This window comes from Coptis chinensis, chromosome 9 (genome assembly GCF_015680905.1).
Source record: "Coptis chinensis isolate HL-2020 chromosome 9, ASM1568090v1, whole genome shotgun sequence".
NCBI classification, from domain to species: Eukaryota; Viridiplantae; Streptophyta; class Magnoliopsida; order Ranunculales; family Ranunculaceae; genus Coptis; species Coptis chinensis.
In genome coordinates this window covers 70,555,475-70,577,316 of record NC_141464.1, presented here as the reverse complement: position 1 = coordinate 70,577,316, position 21,842 = coordinate 70,555,475, and the positions used below count along the sequence as shown (strand labels likewise).

Below are 21,842 nucleotides of genomic sequence, written 5' to 3'. Positions count from 1 at the left end.
CTCACTTCTCCTCGTTTTCTGTGCATCTCTTCTGCCCACTTCTTGGGTTACGTGGGAGAGTGATTGAACTCATCACTCGCGTTCTCCGCCGCTTCTCGTACTTCGTGCTACCACGTGTCTCTTTTGGGCTGGCTCGCGTCTCATCGCCTCGGTTTCCTCATTCCCTGTAATTACTCTTCTACCCCCAGTCCCTTCAGTCTTTCCAACTCCACAAAACTACGCTTTTACCCCTCCCCTATATAGTCCGTTCTCCTTCCTCTTCCTCTCCCATTTCATCTCCTTCATTTTATTTCAGCTCTTTTCTTTTCCAAACTGCTCTCTCTCTTCATTCCGGCCAACCTCCAGCTTGTGACTACCTTCCCTTTCTTTTCTCAGTGAACTTCTTCTCTCTTGAGCACTCTACCTGGGCAACACACTTCCCTACTAGCTTTCCTTGGTAAGTTTCTCTGCTTGAATCTCTTTAGTTATCATTTTTATTTGACATATTCACCTTCTCGAGTCTGTTCGTCTTCCCGCGATGTCAGTTTCTGAATCTACTGACCCCTCGTCTTCCCAATCCGGTGGGGTAGCGTCACCACCCCCTCCGGTTCAAGCTGCGGTCCCTTCAACCTCTGGCCGTCCAGCCTCCTTATTGCCGCCCCCTTCTCGATGCTGTAAACCTAATTTGGCCACAATTAGGGCTGCCTACGGTATTCCAGCCGACATAGTTTTAGAGCACGTGCCCTCTACCACTCACTACCCTCATCTGGTTCCCCGATGTCCGGGGTACCTTGTAGTCACAGTGGGCCAAATTGTAGCCGGCTTGCGGCTACCTTTCACTTTGTTAGACCTCGAGGTATGTAATCATTTCCACATTCCTCCCTTCCAAGGCATAGGGAACTTTTGGAGGATTATGTATGATGCGAACTCCTATAATAAGACTAGGGACCCCAAGATCACGAGCCGCGACATATTTTCTCAGTACTATATCAAAAAAAGTACCAAAGACGTCGGGGTAGGGTACAAGTCTTTCTGTGTGCATCCTCGTAAGAAGTCCTTCCTATTTCATGTCACCACCTCGGATAAAGTATGGCACCACTACCCGTTGTACGTGTCGGGCCAATTTCTATCCGCGGATCTTCCCGACGATTTGACTCTTAACCATCTCGCCTTCAGATCTCGCGGTGCATATCTCGGTTTTCCCCTTCTCTCCTGATATATTATTCCACTTTTTCCTAACTGTGGTTTCTCTTCCTTGTGCAGGGTGGCGATCAGATTCCAAGTCCCAAATCTACTTTGGCATTTCAAATCCTATCTTCCAAAGACTCCGCGACCTCGGATCTGACCAAGCCGCACACCTGGGTATTCATCCTACCACTGCGACCCCTCTACTGTAAGTTCCCGAACTATACCACATAGGCGGTTTATCATCTCCTTTTTACCGCCCTCCCCCTCCAAAAGAACGCAAACCCCGAGCATCTCCCAAGCAAAGGTCACACTCCCATGCACCACGCTGCAAACGAACCAGGTCCGCTACCCCTCCACCCGTCTCCCGCAGATCTCACGACACTCCCACCTCCTCTGCTCCAGAAGGCATCCACTCATTCCGCTCTATCTCTGACTGGGACAATCAATACCACCACTCTCCTACCCAAGACATGGATGTTCACAAGCAGAAGCTGTTTGACAGCAACTCTGATGATGAAGCTGTTATAGAGATTCCTTCCACCGAGGTACGGACTTCCACTGAACAACAGCCCTCCAAGAAGCTGCGGACCTCATGCTCTACAGAGTCCGAACTCTCCTCATAACAAGACCCTACATTAGGAGACCCTGCCCCCAACCCTTCAACCCGGCCCTCTGCCGTTTCATCGCCCCCCCCCTCGTCGGGCTGGCAAGGAACCCGCTTCCACGTCTGCCCCACCAGATGCCCCGGCAACGACCTTACTACTGCCGAAGAATTCCGCCCTGTCTTCAAGGTACGCAACTGCCGAGTAAATATTGACGACTTAGCTCTGGACAATGCCGCGATTGCCTCCTCCTTGTTTTACAACTCTCATTTGCCCCGGGACATTGCTTATGCAGATGGTGGCACGTTCGACTCGCATCGTACTTTGTTGTACACCAACTGGGAAAGGGTGCGTTTTTTTTTTTTTTTTAATTTTTTGATCTTCTCTCTTGGGTCTCAGGTCAGCTTGGACATCTCTTTTATGATCCGCGGCCGCTTCAACGCCTTTAAACAAACCGACCGGCCCCGGAGAGGGGTTGGACGCCCCCGGGCTTGAGAGCGCCACGCCGACCTTCAATCAGAGTTAGCGGCTGCCAACTTGGCCAAACTCAAGGCCCAAGACGAGCTCCAGACCGCAGAGAGTTCTCATCAAAGGTACATGGACCAAGTCAATGACCGTCTAAGCCAGCAACGGGATTCCTTTCTCTAGCACCATCAGCTCAACTTGGAATCTATGGCCCAACAACATCAGGAGGCCCTGGAGGCACTCAAATAGAAGCATCAGGAAGCCTGTGCCGCCGAGTCGCAAAAGAACTTGTCTGACATGAACATACTCCGTGACCGTTTCAAGCTTTTGGCCGACAAGAGGGTGGCCAGGAAACTCCAAGAAGCAATGGACAGGCTCTACCCAAAAAAGGCCGCCTTCTCCCAGAAAAGCCTGACACTTCAGTGACTGACCCCCCTGAGGCCACCGGGGACGTTTTGCCGGCTCAAGATGTCCCTTCAGTGTAGCTAGAGTCTGAGGAACGTACCACCTTGGAAACTGCGTGGCCCGCTCTGCAGAGACCTTCGAAGATGTCATTGCTGCCAAGATTCACTCGCCTTCCAATGTGTTGCCTGTCAATGAGTCTGTCTCTGTAATATGACATATTTGCTTTCCTGGCCCTGTTGTTGGTCATACTTCCTCTTTAACATGATATTTTGGGTTCTGTATATTATACTATTCTTTCTTTATCATTTGAGGCTACTTATCAGTTTGATCCCCCAACTTTCTCTTTACATCTCTGCTTCTTTTCCGATTCTTTTCCAAACTCTCTTCTTCTCTAGCGCCAGCGAAGGGCTCACCCCCTCCGCTGCCTCTTCCCTTGAGACATGCTGAAACAGGCCGGGGTCACTCTCTTTTCCCCTATGTCTCTTGCATCTTTGATCCGGGAGGGGCTCATCCTACCCCGCGGCTCGCTCAGGCTCTTACACCTGTTGGAAACACTCTATTGCCCCACGTGTCTCTGACATCTCTAATCCGTGGAGGGCTCATTCCACTCCGCAGCTCATCAGGTTCTTACACCTGTTGGGAGCTCTCTATTGCCCCACGTGTCTCTGACATCCCAGATCCGTGGAGGGCTCATCCCACTCCGCAGGCTCGCTCAGGCTCTTGCCTGTTGGGGCTCTCTCATTGCCCCATGTATCTATAGCATCTCTGATCCACGGAGGGCACATCCCACTCCGCGAGCTCGCTCGTGCTCTCGCCTGTTAGGGCTCTCTCAATGCCCCATGTATCTCTAGCATCTCTGATTCGCGGAAGGCTCATCCCATTTTGCGGGCTCGGCCGGGTTGTCGCCGGTTGGGGCTCTCTCATTGCCCCATGTATCTCTAGCATCTCTGATCCGCGGAGGGCTCATCCCACTCCACAGGCTATGTCGGGTTGTCGCCTGTTGGGGATCTCTCACTGCCCCATGTATCTCTAGCATCTTTGATCCGCGGAGGGCTCATCCCACTCCGCGAGCGAGCTCGGGATCTCACCTGTTAGGGCTCTCTCAATGCCCCATGTATCTCTAGCATCTCTGATTCGCGGAGGGCTCATCCCACTTTGTGGGCTCGGCCGGGTTGTCGCCTGTTGGGGCTCTCTCATTGCCCCATGTATCTCTAGCATCTCTGATCCGCGGAGGGCTCATCCCACTCCACAGGCTCGGCCGGGTTGTTGCCTGTTAGGGCTCTCTCACTGCCCCATGTATCTCTAGTATCTCTGATCCGCGGAGGGCTCATCCCACTCCGCGAGCTCGCTTCGGGACTCGCCTGTTGGGGCTCTCTCATTGCCCCATGTATCTCTAGCATCTCGATCCGATCCGGGAGGGCTCATCCCATCCCAGCTCACTCGGGCTCTCTGGCTGGGGCTCTCTCAATGCCCCATGTATCTCTAGCATCTCTGATCCACGGAGTGCTCATCCCACTTTGTGGGCTCGGCCGGGTTGTCGCCGGTTGGGGCTCCCTCATTGCCCCATGTATCTCTAGTATCTCTGATCCGCGGAGGGCTCATCCCACTCTACAGGCTCGCTCGGGCTCTCGCCTGTTGGGGCTCTCTCATTACCCCATGTATCTCTAGCATCTCTGATCCGCAGAAGGCTCATCCCACTCCGCGGGCTCGCTTAGGCTCTCACCTGTTGGGGCTCTCTAATTGCCCCATATATCTCTAGCATCTCTGATCTACGGAGGGCTCATCCTACTCCGCGGGCTTGATCGGGTTGTCGCCTGTTGGGGCTCTCTCATTGCCCCATGTTTCTCGCCCTGCTGATACCTGGTTTATATTCTTCTTTTAACGCTAAGCATAGCAAACACATTTCCATTCACAAAAGTGCTGTGGTTTTATACATTTACATACAGCTCTAGTCCTTTGTTTTGGACTTCCTTACATTGCACGGTACTTCATTACATTCAGTTGTAAAATTTCTTCAACATTCTTATATTCCACAGCTTCTCTATCCGCTTACCCTTGATGGTCTGCAGCTTGTACGTGCCTGAACCTCCCACCTCCACCACAGTGTATGGCCCCTCCCAGTTAGGACCCAATTTCTCGTCCTTCTCTTCTTTTGTACTGGGAGTCACTCGGCGTAGTACCAATACCCCTACCTTGAAACACCGTGGCCTGACCCTCTTGTTGTACTGTCTCTGCAACCTCTTGTGATACTCCTCCAGTCGGATGCGAGCTGAGTCTCTTTTCTCTTCTACCAGGTTCAAGTCCCCCGCCAATATATGCTAATTTGTCCCCTCCTCCACTGCTCTGGTCCTCATAGTAGCCGCTACCATTTCCGAGGGAATTACCGCTTCGACGCCGTATGCTAAGGCAAACAGGGTTTCTTTGGTGCTTGTTCGCGGAGTGGTTCGGTAAGCCCGGAGCACATGGTTTAACTCATCGGCCCACGCGCCCTTTTTATCTTCCAGCTTCCTTTTCAAATTGTTCATTATCATTTTGTTAGAAGATTTCGCTTGTCCGTTGCCCTTAGGATTGTAGGGGGCTGAGAACCCTTGTTTCACCTTGTACGCCTGTAGAAACGCTGCCACCTTAGCTCCCGTGAACTGTGTCCCATTATCTGCAATGATGGCATACGGCAACCCAAACCGACATATGATGTTCTCCCATAAAAACTTAATTACTTGTGTTTCCTTGACTTGCTGCAAAGGGATGACTTCTATCCATTTCATAAAGTAGTCTGTGGCTGCCAGCATGTACCTCCTTTTGCTGCTTGCCATGGGCAGCGGTCCCACAATATCCATAGCCCACATAGCAAATGGCCACGGACTCGAGACATTATGTAGGGGTTCCGCGGGCACGAATATAAGCTGTGAAAACCTTTGACACTTATCGTATTTCTTGGCGAAGTCCACCGCGTCCTTCTTCATATGGGGCCAAAAGTAACCCTGTGTCAAGAGCTGGTGTGCAGCGGTTCTCCCGCGGAATGGCTTCCACAATCTCCCTCATGCAACTCCGCTAACACCTCCAAGGCCAATTGAGGCCCTAGGCATTTTAACAACGGTCCACTGAAGTTCTTTCTGTATAATTCGCCCTCCACCAAGACGTACCTCTGTGACGTCTGTTCTAACCTTCTCTTTTCTCTCTTATCCGTCACCTCCCTTCCCTCCAGGAAATTTCTAATAGGATCCATCCATCCCCCCTCATTTTCACTGACCTGAAATACCTCTTCCACCTCCACTGTACTAGGCCTTTCCAATCTTCCTACCCTTATAGTCCTTTCCTCTGACCCAGGCATGGCTGTCGCCACGTATGCTAGTGCGTCCACGTGCCTATTCTTGCCACGACCCAGATGTACAAACTGGATCTTCATAAACTTGTCGGACCTCTCGTGCACCACCTTCAGATACTTCGCCATTCTTGGGCATCGAGTTGCGAACCCCCCATTAGCTTGACATACCACGAGATTCGAGTCTGAGTACAAGATCAGTTCTTTTACCCCCAGATCCTCGGCCATTCTCAATCCCGCTATCACTGCCTCATACTCCGCTTCATTGCTGGATGCCGCGAAACCTAACTTCATAGTCAGTTCTATTCTATTGTTGTCGGGTGTAACCAACACCACCCCTATTCCGCTGCATGTGTCAGTGGCAGACCCATCCGCGAACACCCTCCATCCGTTTCTCTTATCCCAAGGGTCCAGTAAGTCGGGCTCCACCTCTCTCTCTGGTTCCATCACCATCTCATCTCCCCAAGTGGGATCTTCAGTGGGGAATTCAGCCAGGAATTCTGCCACTGCCTGTGCCTTCATACGCGCTAAGCATCACCGCCCACTTCAACATTCTCCCCGACCTTTTTGTCCTTAACGCCTGTTTGAGAGGTAGGTTTGTGACCACTACGATGGAGTGAGCCTCGAAGTAGGGCTTCAGCTTTAGCGCCAAGAAAATCAACTCCAGGGCATACCTCTCAATTCTACTATACCGCGTCTCTGCGTCCAATAATGTTTTATTCTGAAAATACACCGATTTCTCCACTCTGTCTACGAGACGGACCAATACGGAACTCACTGCATACTCAGTGGCACCCAAATACAAGTACAACTTCTCCCCCTCTTTGGGCCGGGACAGTAAAGGAGCCTTGCCCAAATACCCCTTCAGCTCTTGGAATGCCTCCTCGTACTCCGCGGTCCATAAGAAATCCGGAGTTCTTCTCAACAATCGATATAGAGGCCTGCATTAATCGAATGATTTGGAAATGAACCTATTCAATGCCGCCACCCTTCCTGCTAGCCGCTGCACCTCCTTAACATTCTACGGGGAAGGCATCTCTATTAGAGCTCTTATCTGCTCAGGATTGGCCTCTATTCCCTGATGAGTCACGATGTAGCCCAAGAACTTTCCCGTGGTTACTCCGAAAGTGCATTTCTCTAGATTCAACTTCAAATTGTACTTCCGCAGTATCCCAAATGTCTCCCGTAAGACCTCTAAATGTTCCTCCTCGGACATTCTTTTTTCCACCATATCATCTATGTATATTTCAATCCCCCTTTGAATCTTGCTTTCAAACATTTTCTCCCCCAATCTTTGGAAAGTGGCTCCCGCATTCTTTAGCCCAAATGGCATCCTTGTATAGCAATACGTGCCGCCTTCTACCACAAATGTTGTTTTCTCCTGATCTGGCCCATACATCGCAACCTGGTTGTATCCCATAGACGCGTCCATGAACGAGAATATTTTGTACCCCACTGTTCTATCCACTAGCTCATCTACCCGCGACATGGGGTAGCTATCCTTCAGACACTCTCTATTTACATCCGTGAAGTCAACGCACATCCGTACTTTGCCATTCTTTTTCGGTACCGCTACCACATTGGACAACCACTCGGTGAATTCTGTTTCTCGTATTATGCCAGCTCCCTTCAGTCGCGCCACCTCCTCGCGTATACCTTCTGCGTACTTTGGTCTGATGCTCCGCATTAGGGCAGGGAATCGGGTCGGGTAGACCCGAATCCGACCCGACCCGATTACCGAATATATCGGGTTCGGGTTGATTTTTGTATCCGTTTATGTATTCGGGTCGGATTCGGATTCGGGTATGTCGGGTTCGGATTCGGATTCGGATATAATTTTTGGGATTTTTTTGAATTTTTAGTGTTATCCGATCGGGTTAGTCAGATTCGGTCGGGTTCGGATCGGATTCGGATATTAAATTTCAGATATAATCGGGTTCGGGTTCGGGTTCGGATACTGTGAAATTATTCGGATTCGGATTCGGATATAGCCATATCCGACCCGAACCCGACCCCGATCCCTGCCCTACTCCGCATCCTCTGCCTCACCCTTGGCCTCTTCCTTCATGTGCAACCTATGGCATGCGAATTCTGGGTCTAATCCCGTAACGTCCTCAATTGTCCACGCAAACACATCCCTATTTTCTGACAAGAACTGCACCAATTTACTCTTCCAACACTCTGACAGACTGGATCCTATCGATGTGAACCTCTCTTCCTCCCCGTCCCCTATGTTTACCACTTCAATTTCATCTAGTGTCTTTGGGCCCTCCGCTGGTTCCCTCTTACTCTCCATGGGGGCACCCTGTAACTGCTATGCCTGTCTTTTCCTAGGGTGGGAACTTTCTTCTTCTATTCTGTGGACCAACCGCTTCACTGTACTCCTATGACTGTTCTTGGTCGTCACTTGGTCTCTGCGGACTTCATGTGTGCCCGTCGGAGTAGGGAACCGTATCACTTGATAGTAAGTAGACGGGACGACCTTCATCTCATGAATCCACCTCCTCCCCAAATGGCGTTGTACTGTGAGGCAGAATCTACCACCATGAACTGGGCAAACACTGTCATAGGACCCGTAGTTACCGGCAACAAGACTTCCCCGAGTGGCTCATTACAACAGAAGGGCTCTTTTGCAGCACACCCTTTTGCCACGCTAAAAATTTGTTGCTAAAACACATCTATTGCAACGCCAGCTGGCGCTGCTAAATGTCTTCCGTTCCATAAGGCCTGACTTATTTGCATTCACATATTGCAACGCCCTAGACCGTGACAAATGCTTCCTTTTATTATTTTTAAGAAACAATAACAAATATTTTTTAGGAATTTTAGCATTGGTAACGCGGATTTGTCGCCGCGACAATACATGGAATTATTTGCAACGCCATTATTCATTGCTATAAGCTTTAGTCGATTTAATATTTACGCTTTCTCAATATTTGCTATATATTTGTTTGCGGCGATTGTGCGCCACAATTGGACTCTTTCAATTTTCACGGTCTTTCTTCGGCGGGCTTTCTTTTGGGTTTTGGCCCGAACAAAATAACAAAATACTGAAAATAGAAATAACAAAGAATAAAAAAAAAAAAAAAACCCTAAAATCACTTCTTCTCTCCAACCCGCCGCTCCCCTCTTTAGTTTCTTCAACCAAATATTGCTATTGCTAGGTGGCTTCAATCTTCCACCCCCGAATTAAGGTAGTCTTCTTCTACATTTAAGATAATTCATATAAGCTTTCCATATTTTGCAATATGGAAAGCTTATAAGATAATTCATACTGTTTTGTTGATGTTCATGGTAACAAGATGTTGAACTCTATCAAAGGTTCACTAAACTGCTTGTATGTGGTCTTTGCCTTTATCTCTGCTCTTCTTCTTGGTGCTCTCAAAGGTACTTCTTCTCTTCTTACTCCCAACTTGTATCTGCTATTTCTGATATTTTATGATGGTGGGGATTGTTTTTCTTCTTACGCCATACTATAAAGTCGCTGTTTGTTTGATGACGGGGTTTTGGATTTGCTTGAGGTGTAATATTTGGTCCTATTGCAGCTCTCTAGTACTCATAATTGGGAATGTTGGAGTGATTTTGGGCCTTTTTTCCTTATCATGTTGCTTGGACTGTTTATACCCTTGTCAAGTATGTAAATTCCTCAACCTTTGTTTCCTTCAAATTGAATGTCTTTAAGCTATTTTCCATGGAACTTCATATCTGAATTGTATTGTTTGGGTGTAATAATAATTTCTTTTCTTACTTGATCTCGATCGGTGATTGTTTTCGTCATGTAGGACTAATCGGTTCGATGTGCCACTTAAAATCACTCTCCTATTGGCTTTGCCAGTGTTTTTTGGCATATGGTTGGGCCTCGGCATCGCCTGTAGCGTTCTTTTAGGTGCTGGATACGGGTTCTTCACGCCTTGGGTGTCAACATTTGAGGCCTTTCGGACAGGATAATGAATCGAGGAAAGTTTTGCATCAGATTGTGGTACAGTTCAATTCTCATTTGTGTCATTCTTTTCATTCTCGGCCGTGAATTGAGGTTCATAAAACTAACTTGGGGTCTCTTACTATTTTATAAAATTGGTAGGATGGGACATGGGATCTGATCAAAACAAAGGCATCATGTAGTTTCGAGATTTCTTGAGATTTCTGCGCAACCATTCTTATCCACTCTATTTAAAGGACTTACATAAAGATTCGGATGAAACTTCGAACTCTTAGGTATGCTTTATCATTTTCAGATTGAAATTCATAAGTCAAACAAGCTCCATTTCGTGATTAATGAAGTTTATCGATGGGCTCAAGCCCCTTATTTTCAAGGTTTTTAAGAGGGATTGTTTTCTCTTGGTCTTACATCCGGAGTTCCGTGCAAAATTCCAATTAACGAAGTGTTCTTGTTTTTTGGTTGGTTTTTCATTTGAAGCTAATCCATGAATTGCTTGAGCACCATTTTTCTTAATGATACTATATATCGGTGATTGCGAGGGAATGGTGAAGAATATCTTATGCGCATTAAAATCAAAGAGTTGTTTATACTTTATACCATGACCTTGTTTCTTTTTTTGTAGGTTTGTGCACATACTGCATGTATTGCCGATGGGGCTGATAGGACTCCTTGTAGAGATTCCACTTTACACCATAATTGCCATAGTGAAGAGTCCATACCTGCTTTTCATAGGATGGTACAGATTGCTACATGATCTCATAAGCCGTGAAGGCCCGTTTCTTGAAACAGCTTGTATCCCAATGCGGGTTTAACAATCCTTCCGTGGCCACTTGTTGTGGTTGGAAGCATCTTATTTGCTATCTTCTCAAGCATCTTTGTTTATTTGTATGGAGCGGTTGTTGTATATCAGGTCCAGTTCACCTTTCTTTCCTACATTAAGACTTGAATCTTCTTGGCTGCCAACTTATGTTTAGTCTCTTACTCTTCTTGCAGGAAAGATCTTTCCGAAGAGGTGCAGCTTATGTCGTTGCCATGGTTGCAGAATTTGATGAGTACACGAATGACTGGCTATATCTGAGAGAAGGGTCTATACTACCAAAGTAATTTTCTTTTAAAGTATTCCTTCTTTTCATTTTTGAAGTAGTCAGATCAAGTGGTTGCTTTTTCTTTCTTGATCCTCCATTTAACATAATTCATATAAACTTTGTTTTCGGTTCTAGGATTGGGATTGGTGTTTTGATTTTAAGGTAATCTCCCACAACCAGAAAAACGTTAGTTTTGATTTAGCAGGTCAGCGAACTTAGCTTATGAACGTGCTACTTCTAGTAAATTTTAATGGAATCAGTATCTTCAAGTTGAACATGCTGTTGTTCCAACTGAGTTCTGACCTCCTTTTCGAAATGATTACTGTCGAGATGAAACGCTTTGCGATTTGATGATGAAATATTGTCTTGAGTGTTGGATCAGTGCGCAAAGGAGAGGTTTCATTTTTGTCATGGAATCATAAGGTCCACCATATATTAGCATCCACTTCTAATAATGGTACCACGTGAGAAAGGGAAGACATTATCATTTCTCAGTATATTGATAATTGTGTGTGTTTTTTTTTTTTTTTTCTTTGAATTCTTACTAATGCATGTTTTCATAAATAAGAATAATGGCTGAGACATAATAGTGTACTATATCAAATAGTTCATTCCCTCATCACTATTCATTCTTTTCCAAGTCAAATGCCACACATCTCTCGCTTTCCAATCTCCCTCTTCTCTTTATTCTCCAAAAACTGGTGATGGTGGGAGAAGTTTCCAATAATTTTCTCATACATGTGAATTAGGATTGGCTAGAAATGCAGAGATGGTGAAATTTGACTTGCACTTGAAGAACATATATGATGAAAACCACAATTCTTAATCTAGTCTAGCATTTGAATGCGAGGTCAATGCTTGCATTAAGTGGGATATCTCCGATGATATCTGCGTTGTCTATGGACGATAGCAAATCTACATCTCCTATTTACTTGCTTCCTCGATTTCCAAATGAGATTGTTGAAGATCGAGATTGGAGGGTACCGATTGAGGCTCCAAAACAGATGTGGCTATTACATGTGGGTAATGCCTTGAGCGGAGGGATGTGAAAGGGAATCTAGAAATTCAAGTGCATCTTTTTGCTTGCTCCTACCAATGGTTCAATTTTTGCAAAATGTTTGGTAATTTCTTTTACTATCACACTATTTCTCTGTTTTTATCACCACAGATATGATCCTTTTTTTTTTCTTATTTAGTGAATATTGACTTTTACTAAATTGGTAATTTGTAAATCGCTGCATGTAACATAAAGCAAGGATTTTAATTTTTTCATGATTTTGTAGGATATGACTGGAGAAGTGGTACATTGGACCCTTCTTTTTATGAATGCAAGAGAAGGTGAAGAGGATTCACGCTTCATCTAGTGGAGGTACTCTTTGTGTTCCTGTGTATGTTTTGTGATTAAACTGTGTGTATGTTCGTGGACTCATTTGCCTCATCTTCTCTGTTCACCATGTTTATCGTGATCACGAAAAAAAAATGTTTGTCATTTAAAACTTCTAATAGGATCACCCAACAAACCATATCTTCACCACATGGAATCACTCCAATATTTTCTACCTCAAACAAATAAGATGTGTACTTTTCTTTAGAGCCTTCTAATAATACAGAAGGTAATTTTCTTTTAATTTTCAAAAGAACACAGATTACACTAGAAATTAGAAACATTTGAACTGAGTTCTGTGGTTTCTTATGTTAGTAGAATATGTAGTAATCTGTTTAATTGAATGATCTTTTGAGCGATTAAGAAAAAGATCCCACAATTCAAGGTTGTAAAGTTGACTAAATCTTATGACAATGTAGGTGTCCGTGAACTTTGACAAAGAAGGAAATTGTAAATATTGTTCGTTGAGCCCTTGAACCTTTGGACTACACCTTCCGACTTTCATGTGATCAACCCAATGGTCTCAAGTAGAAAAAAACAAGTACATTTATCTTTGCCACATCTTACGGTTTCTGCCAAACCTTGCCACATTTTCCTTTGGATCTTGTTGCAAAGCTCAATGTGGATGACAAGTCGGGGTTCGACTTGGTGGGGTTGGAAATCGAAGATTTATCGGTGAGCCCATCTTCATTTCTAAAGGTGACAAAGAGGATGACGGATACCTCCTTGTAGTAGAGGTAAGAATGAACACATCGAGTAGGTACTTACTCATGCTAAATGACAAAGAAGGCTGAATTTGGGGAACCCGGATCTTCCTTATAGAACAATAGAAATTCCCTATGTTAACCCCTCGTTGCCATGTTATGTTGGGTGCATTTTGTATTTCAACATGTCCTTTGGGTTTTCAAGGTAGTTACATATTATGGCAACACAGCTAACCACATTAAAGAAAAAGAGTATATGGTAACTTTTTTGTGCCACTCCGTTAATCACAAAAGTTGTGGAACTATCTACTTTCTCTCGTTTTAACGGATGTTAATCTATGTTTTTGATTTTTCAAGTATGCAGTTTCAGTACAAAGATGTTACCTTGTGATTTTAGATCCAAGACGGATAGGAGAAGTCTGATGCAGTCATAGCAAGGCTTGAAGTTCCCAAAAACTTAAATTTTCCTCTTGCTTTTCATGGTTTTGGGCCGAGAGAATTAGTTGTATCGTTTAAGTATTTGATTGCATTATTTTTACTTAGTTAAACGGTTTGTGTCGATAATTCATTTTATACATAATGACCCAATGCGCATTACAGTTTTCAAGAGGTGAGTGGAAGCAAAGCAATTATCAAATACAAATTATGTGTTATATATTGAAATTGCCATTGAAGCGCCTAAAGCTTATGATCGTGCGTAAACTTTCAATTCAAGATGCATGGAAGCAAATCATTTCTCGATGCCTCTTCAAGACAGGGAAAATTTGAATATCTGTGTCACCAGTTCACCACCATTGAGTCATGACAGAGAAACATCAGATATACTCGGGTGGAGAGTACCATGCAGAACTCAAGTTGAGAAAGCGGTGAACAAAAGAGAATGGAATGTGTCGGTGATCGAGGAGTTGTTCAACCGTTTTCGGATGATTGTTTGAGAAGATTTTGGATGGCAAGGGCTATTTATTATCGGCACTATATGCTCTAGTTCAAGTTCTGTTATTTTCTGTTTGTTTACACATGGGGTGGCCTAAGTAAGATGTTTTGGGTGTACATGTGGAGTTAATAATGAATGAATAAAAATGCATTTCTTTTTGCCATTTCATTATTGTTTTCTCGCCAAATAAAGTGTGCTTTTCTCGAATTTATATCATTTAACAATTTTGGTGTAGCTTAAAGATTTGATTCTACCGCGAAGACACTTTTTTGCCACACTTGGTGTGTCGCTAAATTTATGGACGTCTGTTGCCATGCCAAATGTATAGCTAAAATTCAAACTTTCAGAGCGGAATAGTGTAGCAAAGGTTGCCTTTTGCGATGCCTAGTTAATGCGACTAAAGGTATCACTTTTGCAACCCCATCCTAGTTGTTACAAGCTCTCTTTTTGCGGCGCCAAGCGCTGCAAATAGTTTGAAATAAATTTGCAATTAATTTAATTTTCATAAATGAAGTAGCAACAGAATTAGTGTATTAGCAGCGCCCATAGGCGTCGCAACAAACTAGGAACATTTGCCACGCCACTTTTGGCGTTGCATTTGAGTATTTGAGACGACTTTTTAGCCACGCCTTTGCAACGCCATCCGGGTGCGTTAACAGATCTTTTGCCAGCTTCAAAGGCACCTTTAGCGATGGGGTATGGCGCTGCTAAAACCATGCTCTGTTGTAGTGTCAGTCATACTACCATTGAACCTATACAAGTTCGTGCGCGGGGGCCTCAACTGCTTCGGGTCCATTCCTATTTCCTCGAAAGCTCCCTTGAACAACAGATCCACCGTACTACCACAATCGACTAATACTCTCTTCACCATGTAATTGCCCATTGCCACCGTGATAACCAACGCATCCTCGTGGGGGGAGTCCATTGCCCACAAATCCGCCTTGCTGAAGACAATCATGTCTTTGTCCTCGGCTGTCCCTATTCTGTGTCATGGAACATCATTCCTCTCGCTAATCTGCTGGATGCTCGAGGACCTTCTCACCCTATCTCTATGAGCATTATGACTTAGCACCTCCCCACTGAAAATCACATGTATAGTTCCCAATATTTGACCTTGCTGCGGCACACGTTCGTCGTTCTTAGCATCTGCATCCCTCACGAACTCCCTCATCTCGCCCCTTTCCACCAACCTCTGAACCATCCACTTCAGCGCGTAACAGTCGTCAATCTCATGATTTCGCATCTGGTGATATGCGCAGAAAGGCTTAACCGGAAGCTCTATTGGAGTATTCCGTGGTCCTTCATACCCCTGCAACTTTTTTATCAACGGTAATATTTCTCTCAATGGTCTATTCAGCGGCGTCACCTCTATCTCCCTGTATGGCTTCCTTTCTCTATTCTCTCCACCCTCGGGGATTTACCGCGGTACCCACCGCTTGCCCTTTCCGAGGCCCCCTCCCTTCGGTGCTCCCTATCTTTCTCTAATGATAAAACAACTATGTTTTGGGTGTACATGTGGAGTTAATAATGAATGAATAAAAATGCATTTCTTTTGCCATTTCATTATTGTTTCTTGCCAAATAAAGTGTGCTTTTCGGAATTTATATCATTACATAACAATTTTGGTGTAGCTTAAAGATTTGATTCTACCCGTAGCGTAGACACTTTTTGCCACACTTGGTGTGTCGCTAAAATTATGGGCGTCTGTTGCCATGCCAAATGTATAGCTAAAAATTCAAACTTTCCCTTGTGGAAATAGTGTAGCAAAAAGGTTGCCTTTGCGATGCCTAGTTGTGCGACTAAAGGTATCACTTTTGCAACCCCATCCTAGTTATTTACAAGCTCTCTTTTTGCGGCCAAAGCGGCTGCAAATAGTTTGAAATAAATTTGCAATTAATTTAATTTTCATAAATGAAGTAGCAACAGAATTAGTGTATTAGCGGCCCATATAGGCGTCGCAACAAACTAGGAACATTTGCCCCGCCACTTTTGGCGTTGCATTTGAGTATTTGAGGCGCGCTTTTTATGCGCCTTTGCAGCGCCATGCAGTGCGTTACAGCGGATCTTTGCTGCGGCTCAAAGGCACCTTTAGCGATGGGGTATGGTATTTGCTAAAACCATGCTCTGTTGTAGTGTCGATCATACTACCATTGAACCTATACAAGTTAGATGCTTGGCGGGGGCCTCATTTGCCGGGTCCATTCCTATTTCCTCGAAAGCTCCCTTGAACAACGGATCCACCAGGTACTACCACAATCGACTAATACTCTCTTCACCATGTAATTGCCCATTGCCACCCGTGATAACCAGCAGCGTCCTGCGTGGGGGAGTCCATTGCCCACAAATCCGCCTTCTTTGAAGACAATCATGTCTTTGTCCTCGGTATCCCTAATACGTGTCATGGAACATCATTCCTCTCGCTAATCTGCTTTGGATGCTTTCGAGGACCTTCTCACCCTATCTCTATGAGCATTATGACTTAGCACCTCCCGGTTTGAAAATCACATGTATAGTTCCCAATATTTGACCTTCAGCTGCGGCTGCGTTCGTCGTTCTTAGCATCGCATCCCTCTCACGAACTCCCTCGTCTAGCCCCTTTCCACCAACCTCACGAACCATCATCCGGTAGCGTAACGATCGTCAATCTCATGATTTAGCATCACGGTGATATCTTGCGAAAAAGGCTAACCGGGCTCTATTGGGTATTCCGTGGTCCTTCATACCCCGCAACTTTTTTATCAGCGGTAATATTTCTCTCAATGGTCTATTCAGTAGCGTCACCTCTATCTCCTGTATGGCTTCCTTTCTCTATTCTCTCCACCCTCGAGGGGATTTACAGCGGTACCGCGCTTGCCCCTTTCGAGGCCCCTCCGCGCGATTGCTCCTATCTTTCTCTAATGATAAAACAACTTTTCCCGACCACCGATTCGCCGGTAAAGTGTCCTCATATCTAATGTATTTCTCAACCAGCGGATAGAGCTCATGCAAAGTCGCGTCAATCTCGTTCTTAAGTGACCCGATTGGTGCACTCCGTTCACGGCCGGATCTCGGCTCAAAGGCGATAACGCGGTTCTCGTCGGGGTTCTCAACCTTGAGTCGGCCTTGAACCGACAAAGATACTCCTCTCTTTGTCTCCACGACCTTTGTCTCACATTGAGCGGTGCGCTATGTCCTGCATTTCCTTCTTCTAGTGAATGAAATGATCTATAAATGCTTGTTCCAACTCTTGGAAATTCCCTATGCTCCCCGCCGGTAACCGATAATGCCAATCCGACGCCCCTCCCTTCAAACTGGCCGGGAACATCATGCATCGTAATCCATCATACCGCGATTCCTGCCATAACGGCATCTGCTGCCTGAAGTGAAGGATGTGATCCGTTGGGTCCCCTTTTCCATCATACCTCTCAAACCTAGGTTGGTTAAAGCGTTTTGGGACCTTCGAGGCCCAAATGTCGTCCACCAATGGGTTGCGGTTTAGCCCAGCCACCACTTGACTTGCAGCTCCTCCCCGACTCTTCGCTTTCTGTTGGTTTGCTTCTCTATCTTTGTCTATCATCTCTTGCACCCGTTCGATTGTCAAGCCGACCACTGGATTTTCAACGAGGTTTAATTTGGCTCCTCTTCTTCTTCTTCCGAGCTACCACTTGCCTCCCCGCCTGTACCTTCCTCATCTATTTCCCTCTCTCTTCTTAACCTGTCGTTCTCCTCTCTTAACCGCCCGATTTCTTCCCTCATAAGCCGCATCTCCTTTGTCTCTGTCCCCTCTCTTCTGTCTCTTTCTTTGTCAACCACCGCCTCTGGTGTCGGTTCTTGCACCGCTACTCTCTTCGGTCTGCCTACTCGTTTCTTAGGTGCCATCTGTACTTTGCTTTTCTTCGTCGCTTCCCACAGATGGCGCCAAATGTATGAACCTAAATGTGCCAATCGAGAATGAGCAAGGGAAACAATAAGATTGGCTATCTCTCACTATTACACTCTCTTTTTTCTCTACTCACTTTTCTTCCTCTCCTCTGTTTTCTCTCTTTTCTCACTGTGCGGCCCTCCCTTTTTCTTTCCCTATTCTTCTCTTTATACCCCTTGCCTCTCGCTTCCTGGTCGTACACTGGTCGTCCAGCTGTCCTCCCATCCGACTGTTCTTCTTCCTGCCGTACACTTGCCACGCCCGCGATCTAGGGTTTCCCGGCTAGAATCGCCTACTTCCCAGTTTATCTTACTAAGCTGCATTCTATTCGGTGCCCCGCTGACCTGGTCCTTTTCCTGGCTCGGTTCCTATGCACCGGCTCTACTATATTACGCTGCCTCCCATATGATGTCTGCTGACCTGGCATCCTTTTCCTAATTGGGTCCATACAATGGGCGACAAGAAGAGAAGCTGATGGGGTTTGTCTACATGGATTTATTGTTATTTGTCATTGCTTTGACTAATGTAATTTCTTCTAGCTTGTTAGCTGTTTGCTGTAATCTTTGGTACAGATTATGAATACGAATGTGGTTTTTATGAAAAAAATTTTGCTAAATAGAATCAATACAATACAAATAGTATTTCTTATTTTCTTATGACCATAAGATTTGCGCACCCACTCTGCCAAATTCATAGGCCCAACATTCCCTATTGCAGAAGTGGTTCACAAATAAAATTCCTCTAATTTAATTCATTGTAGGCACACGGCTGAAATGGAATGGTCTTTTTCGCCAGTGTATGTTTTGCCAAACTCTAAACTAAAAAGATAAGCAAGCCAAAGAGCCAATAATTTCTCTAGAGGACTTTGGGCTTTTAAATCATTAGCTATCAATGTAGTAGGGCCGGCTGTAGGGGAGCGATATCCTCATAGGGCATCGCTTTTTCGCGAAGCATAAAGCGGCCGAAGATATCGACCTCAGACAAACTGAAAGCGGCCCTAGCGGAGACCTGCGTGTCTTGCGGCATAGATGAATCAAGGCTGACCTCAAGGCCGACTGCGAAGCAGCTCGAGTAGGTGGTGCGATCGAAGATATCTCGGTCTGAACACTTTGCGGATCTGAGCGGCGAATAGAAACACACTCCACTGGGTGTAATGATTGCCAAGATCTTAGTGGTAATCTCAACACCGGAAATAGGGACTACGCATCTACCCCAATCATAGCGGATCGATTCAACACTCATCCAGCGATCTCCACCTACATTTGTACAAAAGAATACCGCGTGTCGGAAGGATCTCCTCTCTCAAAACTCTATAAATACCACCCCTTTGGAACTTCGTCGGACGATTCTTCTCTCCCGGAAAAAGGAAAAAGCGAGAGAAGATCGTGGCGGTTAAAGCTCCGCGGCGACCTCGGTCACATCAAAATCCTAACCCTTCCGTTCTTCCTAGTTGTAATTAGGAGAAGACCAAAGCAGCTCCTTTACATTGGTAGCCCGTCGTGGTTTCGATTCTTGGAGAACCACTTGAGATCATCTCTAATTCTCCGGCCCACGAAGCATGGTTAGCATAGAAGCACAAGTTGAACCTTGCTCACGCGGTTTAGGATGCAGATGAGAGCATTTCCTTTTCGGGGAGGAAAATGCTACCTTCGTGCTGGGTGGATAGTTACCGGCAACGACAAATTCGACGCGGGCGAACCACGGCATCGATGGCGTTAATCGTGACTTAGCGAGTTGTCCCCAAAGGATTGGCGGACCCTGCGAAGAAGGACTTCGACCGCAGTTGTACACAAGATGCTTAAGGCGTATCGGCGCATCTCCGTTCACCGCGAAGGTCCTCGGCAAATCCTCTCCGCGACTTTATCGCCACGCTTTCCCGTATGCGGCGGCAGCACACCGCCACAGTCGGCATGTGGCTCGCTATATTCAAAGTCGGCACTTCTGACTCGCTCACCGAGTTGATTATCTCCCTTTGCAGATTATTTCCGGCCCGACCTCAAGGATGAAGCTCGATTAGTTCTTTTCTTTGGAGTCGATTCTATCAACACCTTGAGCGACTTCTTGATTTGTTCGCCCGGCCGGTGCGTCCGCAACGGTGAGGCGGAAAGGCGGATCTTGATTTCTGTTTCAATTATCTTTCAAAGGAAGGCGAAACCATTCGTGAATTCCTAGGGGCGGTTCAAAGCGGCTGGCATTGCATGGAAAGTGGCTTGAAAGAATCTTTTCGCCACTGCGGCTTTTCTAATGCTTGCCGAGTCATGCGGCGACCTCGCTAGGTCATTGATGAAGGACGCCCGGAGACATTGTCGAGCTCTACGCTCATTAATGTCGACAAATACATCAAGTTGCGAGGAAACCTTAAAACTCCATGGTTTAGCGAGAGAGCCGCGAGGTCGCGAAGTCTCGGATCGTTCCCCGCGGGGCAAGAAGCGCGAATTCGCTTGCACCGGCGGCTTCGTGCCGATCGGATAACGGTGAGAGTTCTTGTCCTCTTTCGCTCCCCGATCACATCTTGGATAAGATCAAAGCGGCGCCTCATTTTTCGCCTGACCGTGAGTGAGCCCTTGGTCGACTGGCAAGCCTTTTTGTGCATTTCATAAAGCGAAGTGCCATGAAAGCCCGATGCATCTTTGGGGGGCTCAAGCATTATCTCAAGACACGGTGGAAATTTGGTTATATCAAACACTACATTAGCATTCGATGGCGACTGCGTCACAAGTTCTTTATTTCGTCGTTAATCAGCGATCGATCTCCACCCCACCGTCACGCCAAAGGGATACGGGCTCGTCCCACGGTCGAGGGCGGCTCCGTGGCGTTCGCCCCTGGCGAAGCAGCACTTTCGTCGATCATTGACAATGCTTTCGCACTATTCATGTGATTACCTTTCGGACGATTAAAGTGACTTCTTCGAGAAAAGGCGTCGGTCGGAAGCTCTTCGGGAAGTCTATCATTTTACTTCCCAGGCGACTCTGCGCCCAGCGTATTCGGATAAATGGCCAGCGGCGATATCACTTTCCGCGGAGGCCGACTTAAGCAAAGTTTGCCTTCCTCATAATAAGCGCGTTAATTCGTTCATGTCAAAATCGGCCCCGGCCGGTCAAAGCGTCTGATCGACCTGGCGGTTCTGTGACATCTTATTTTACCACACCATGCAAGAGATGAACCTCCCAAGTCCGTTTCGTCGACCCGATCGCTCCCCTTTATGGGTTCAATGGCTCGAGGCGACCCCGTTGGTGACATTATCTTACCGATATCGGTGGGATCTCGAGAGGATAAGATTACTGTAATACTTCGGTTCTGCGTTCTCAATGACAAATTCGCCATACAATGCCATCCTCGGACGGCTGGATTCATCGGATGCGGCCATTACCATCTACTTTACATCAAGTTCTCCGTTTCCCGGGACCTCGAGGGCATGATGGAACTTGAAGCAATCAACAGGCGTACCATTGCACCCGAGGTCAATCAGCGGATGCTGCTTTGCGTGAATTGCTTCCCACCATCACAGGGAGCCCTCGGAATTACACACAATAGCCGCGGGACTTAGTCATGAGAAGTCAACCCGAACTGCCAAAGCGGCGGGGGGCTCTTCGGGCAAGAAGTTTCGCCAGCGCCAATACACACTTCAACCCGGAGTCCTCGATGCGCCCGGTATGGACCTCTAGCATCGAACCAGCGTCGGTACCTTTGTCGATTACCTTTGTCGGTTAAAGTTTGAGGAGATCGTCGGCTCATATCAAGCGCCACAATTGTCGCCTCAACGGCTCCATCAATGTGCTTGCAGCCGGGGCCCCAGTCGTGGATACCCCTGGCGGCGTTCTTAGAAGGTGGCTCCACGTTCGGCTGACCGGTCAAGTCGTCCCACCGGTGTTCAGGATCTCCTCCGATGGCGAATTAAGCTAAAGCGATTGCCAGCCATCAATTTGTAAAGCC

At 46.4% G+C, this 21,842-nt stretch overlaps 1 protein-coding gene and 1 pseudogene across 1 annotated transcript; one reads left to right on the top strand and one right to left on the bottom strand.

The window, feature by feature from the left end:
* Positions 1-5,625: 5,625 nt before the first annotated feature.
* LOC147477739 (uncharacterized) lies at positions 5,626-6,483 on the bottom strand. Its single transcript, XM_086586066.1, has one exon. The coding sequence runs from the start codon at positions 6,481-6,483 to the stop codon at positions 5,626-5,628; it is 858 nt and encodes a 285-aa protein (XP_086442192.1).
* A 2,760-nt stretch (positions 6,484-9,243) lies between these two features.
* Positions 9,244-11,076, top strand: LOC147477738 (putative membrane protein At3g27390; annotated as a pseudogene).
* Positions 11,077-21,842: the final 10,766 nt, after the last annotated feature.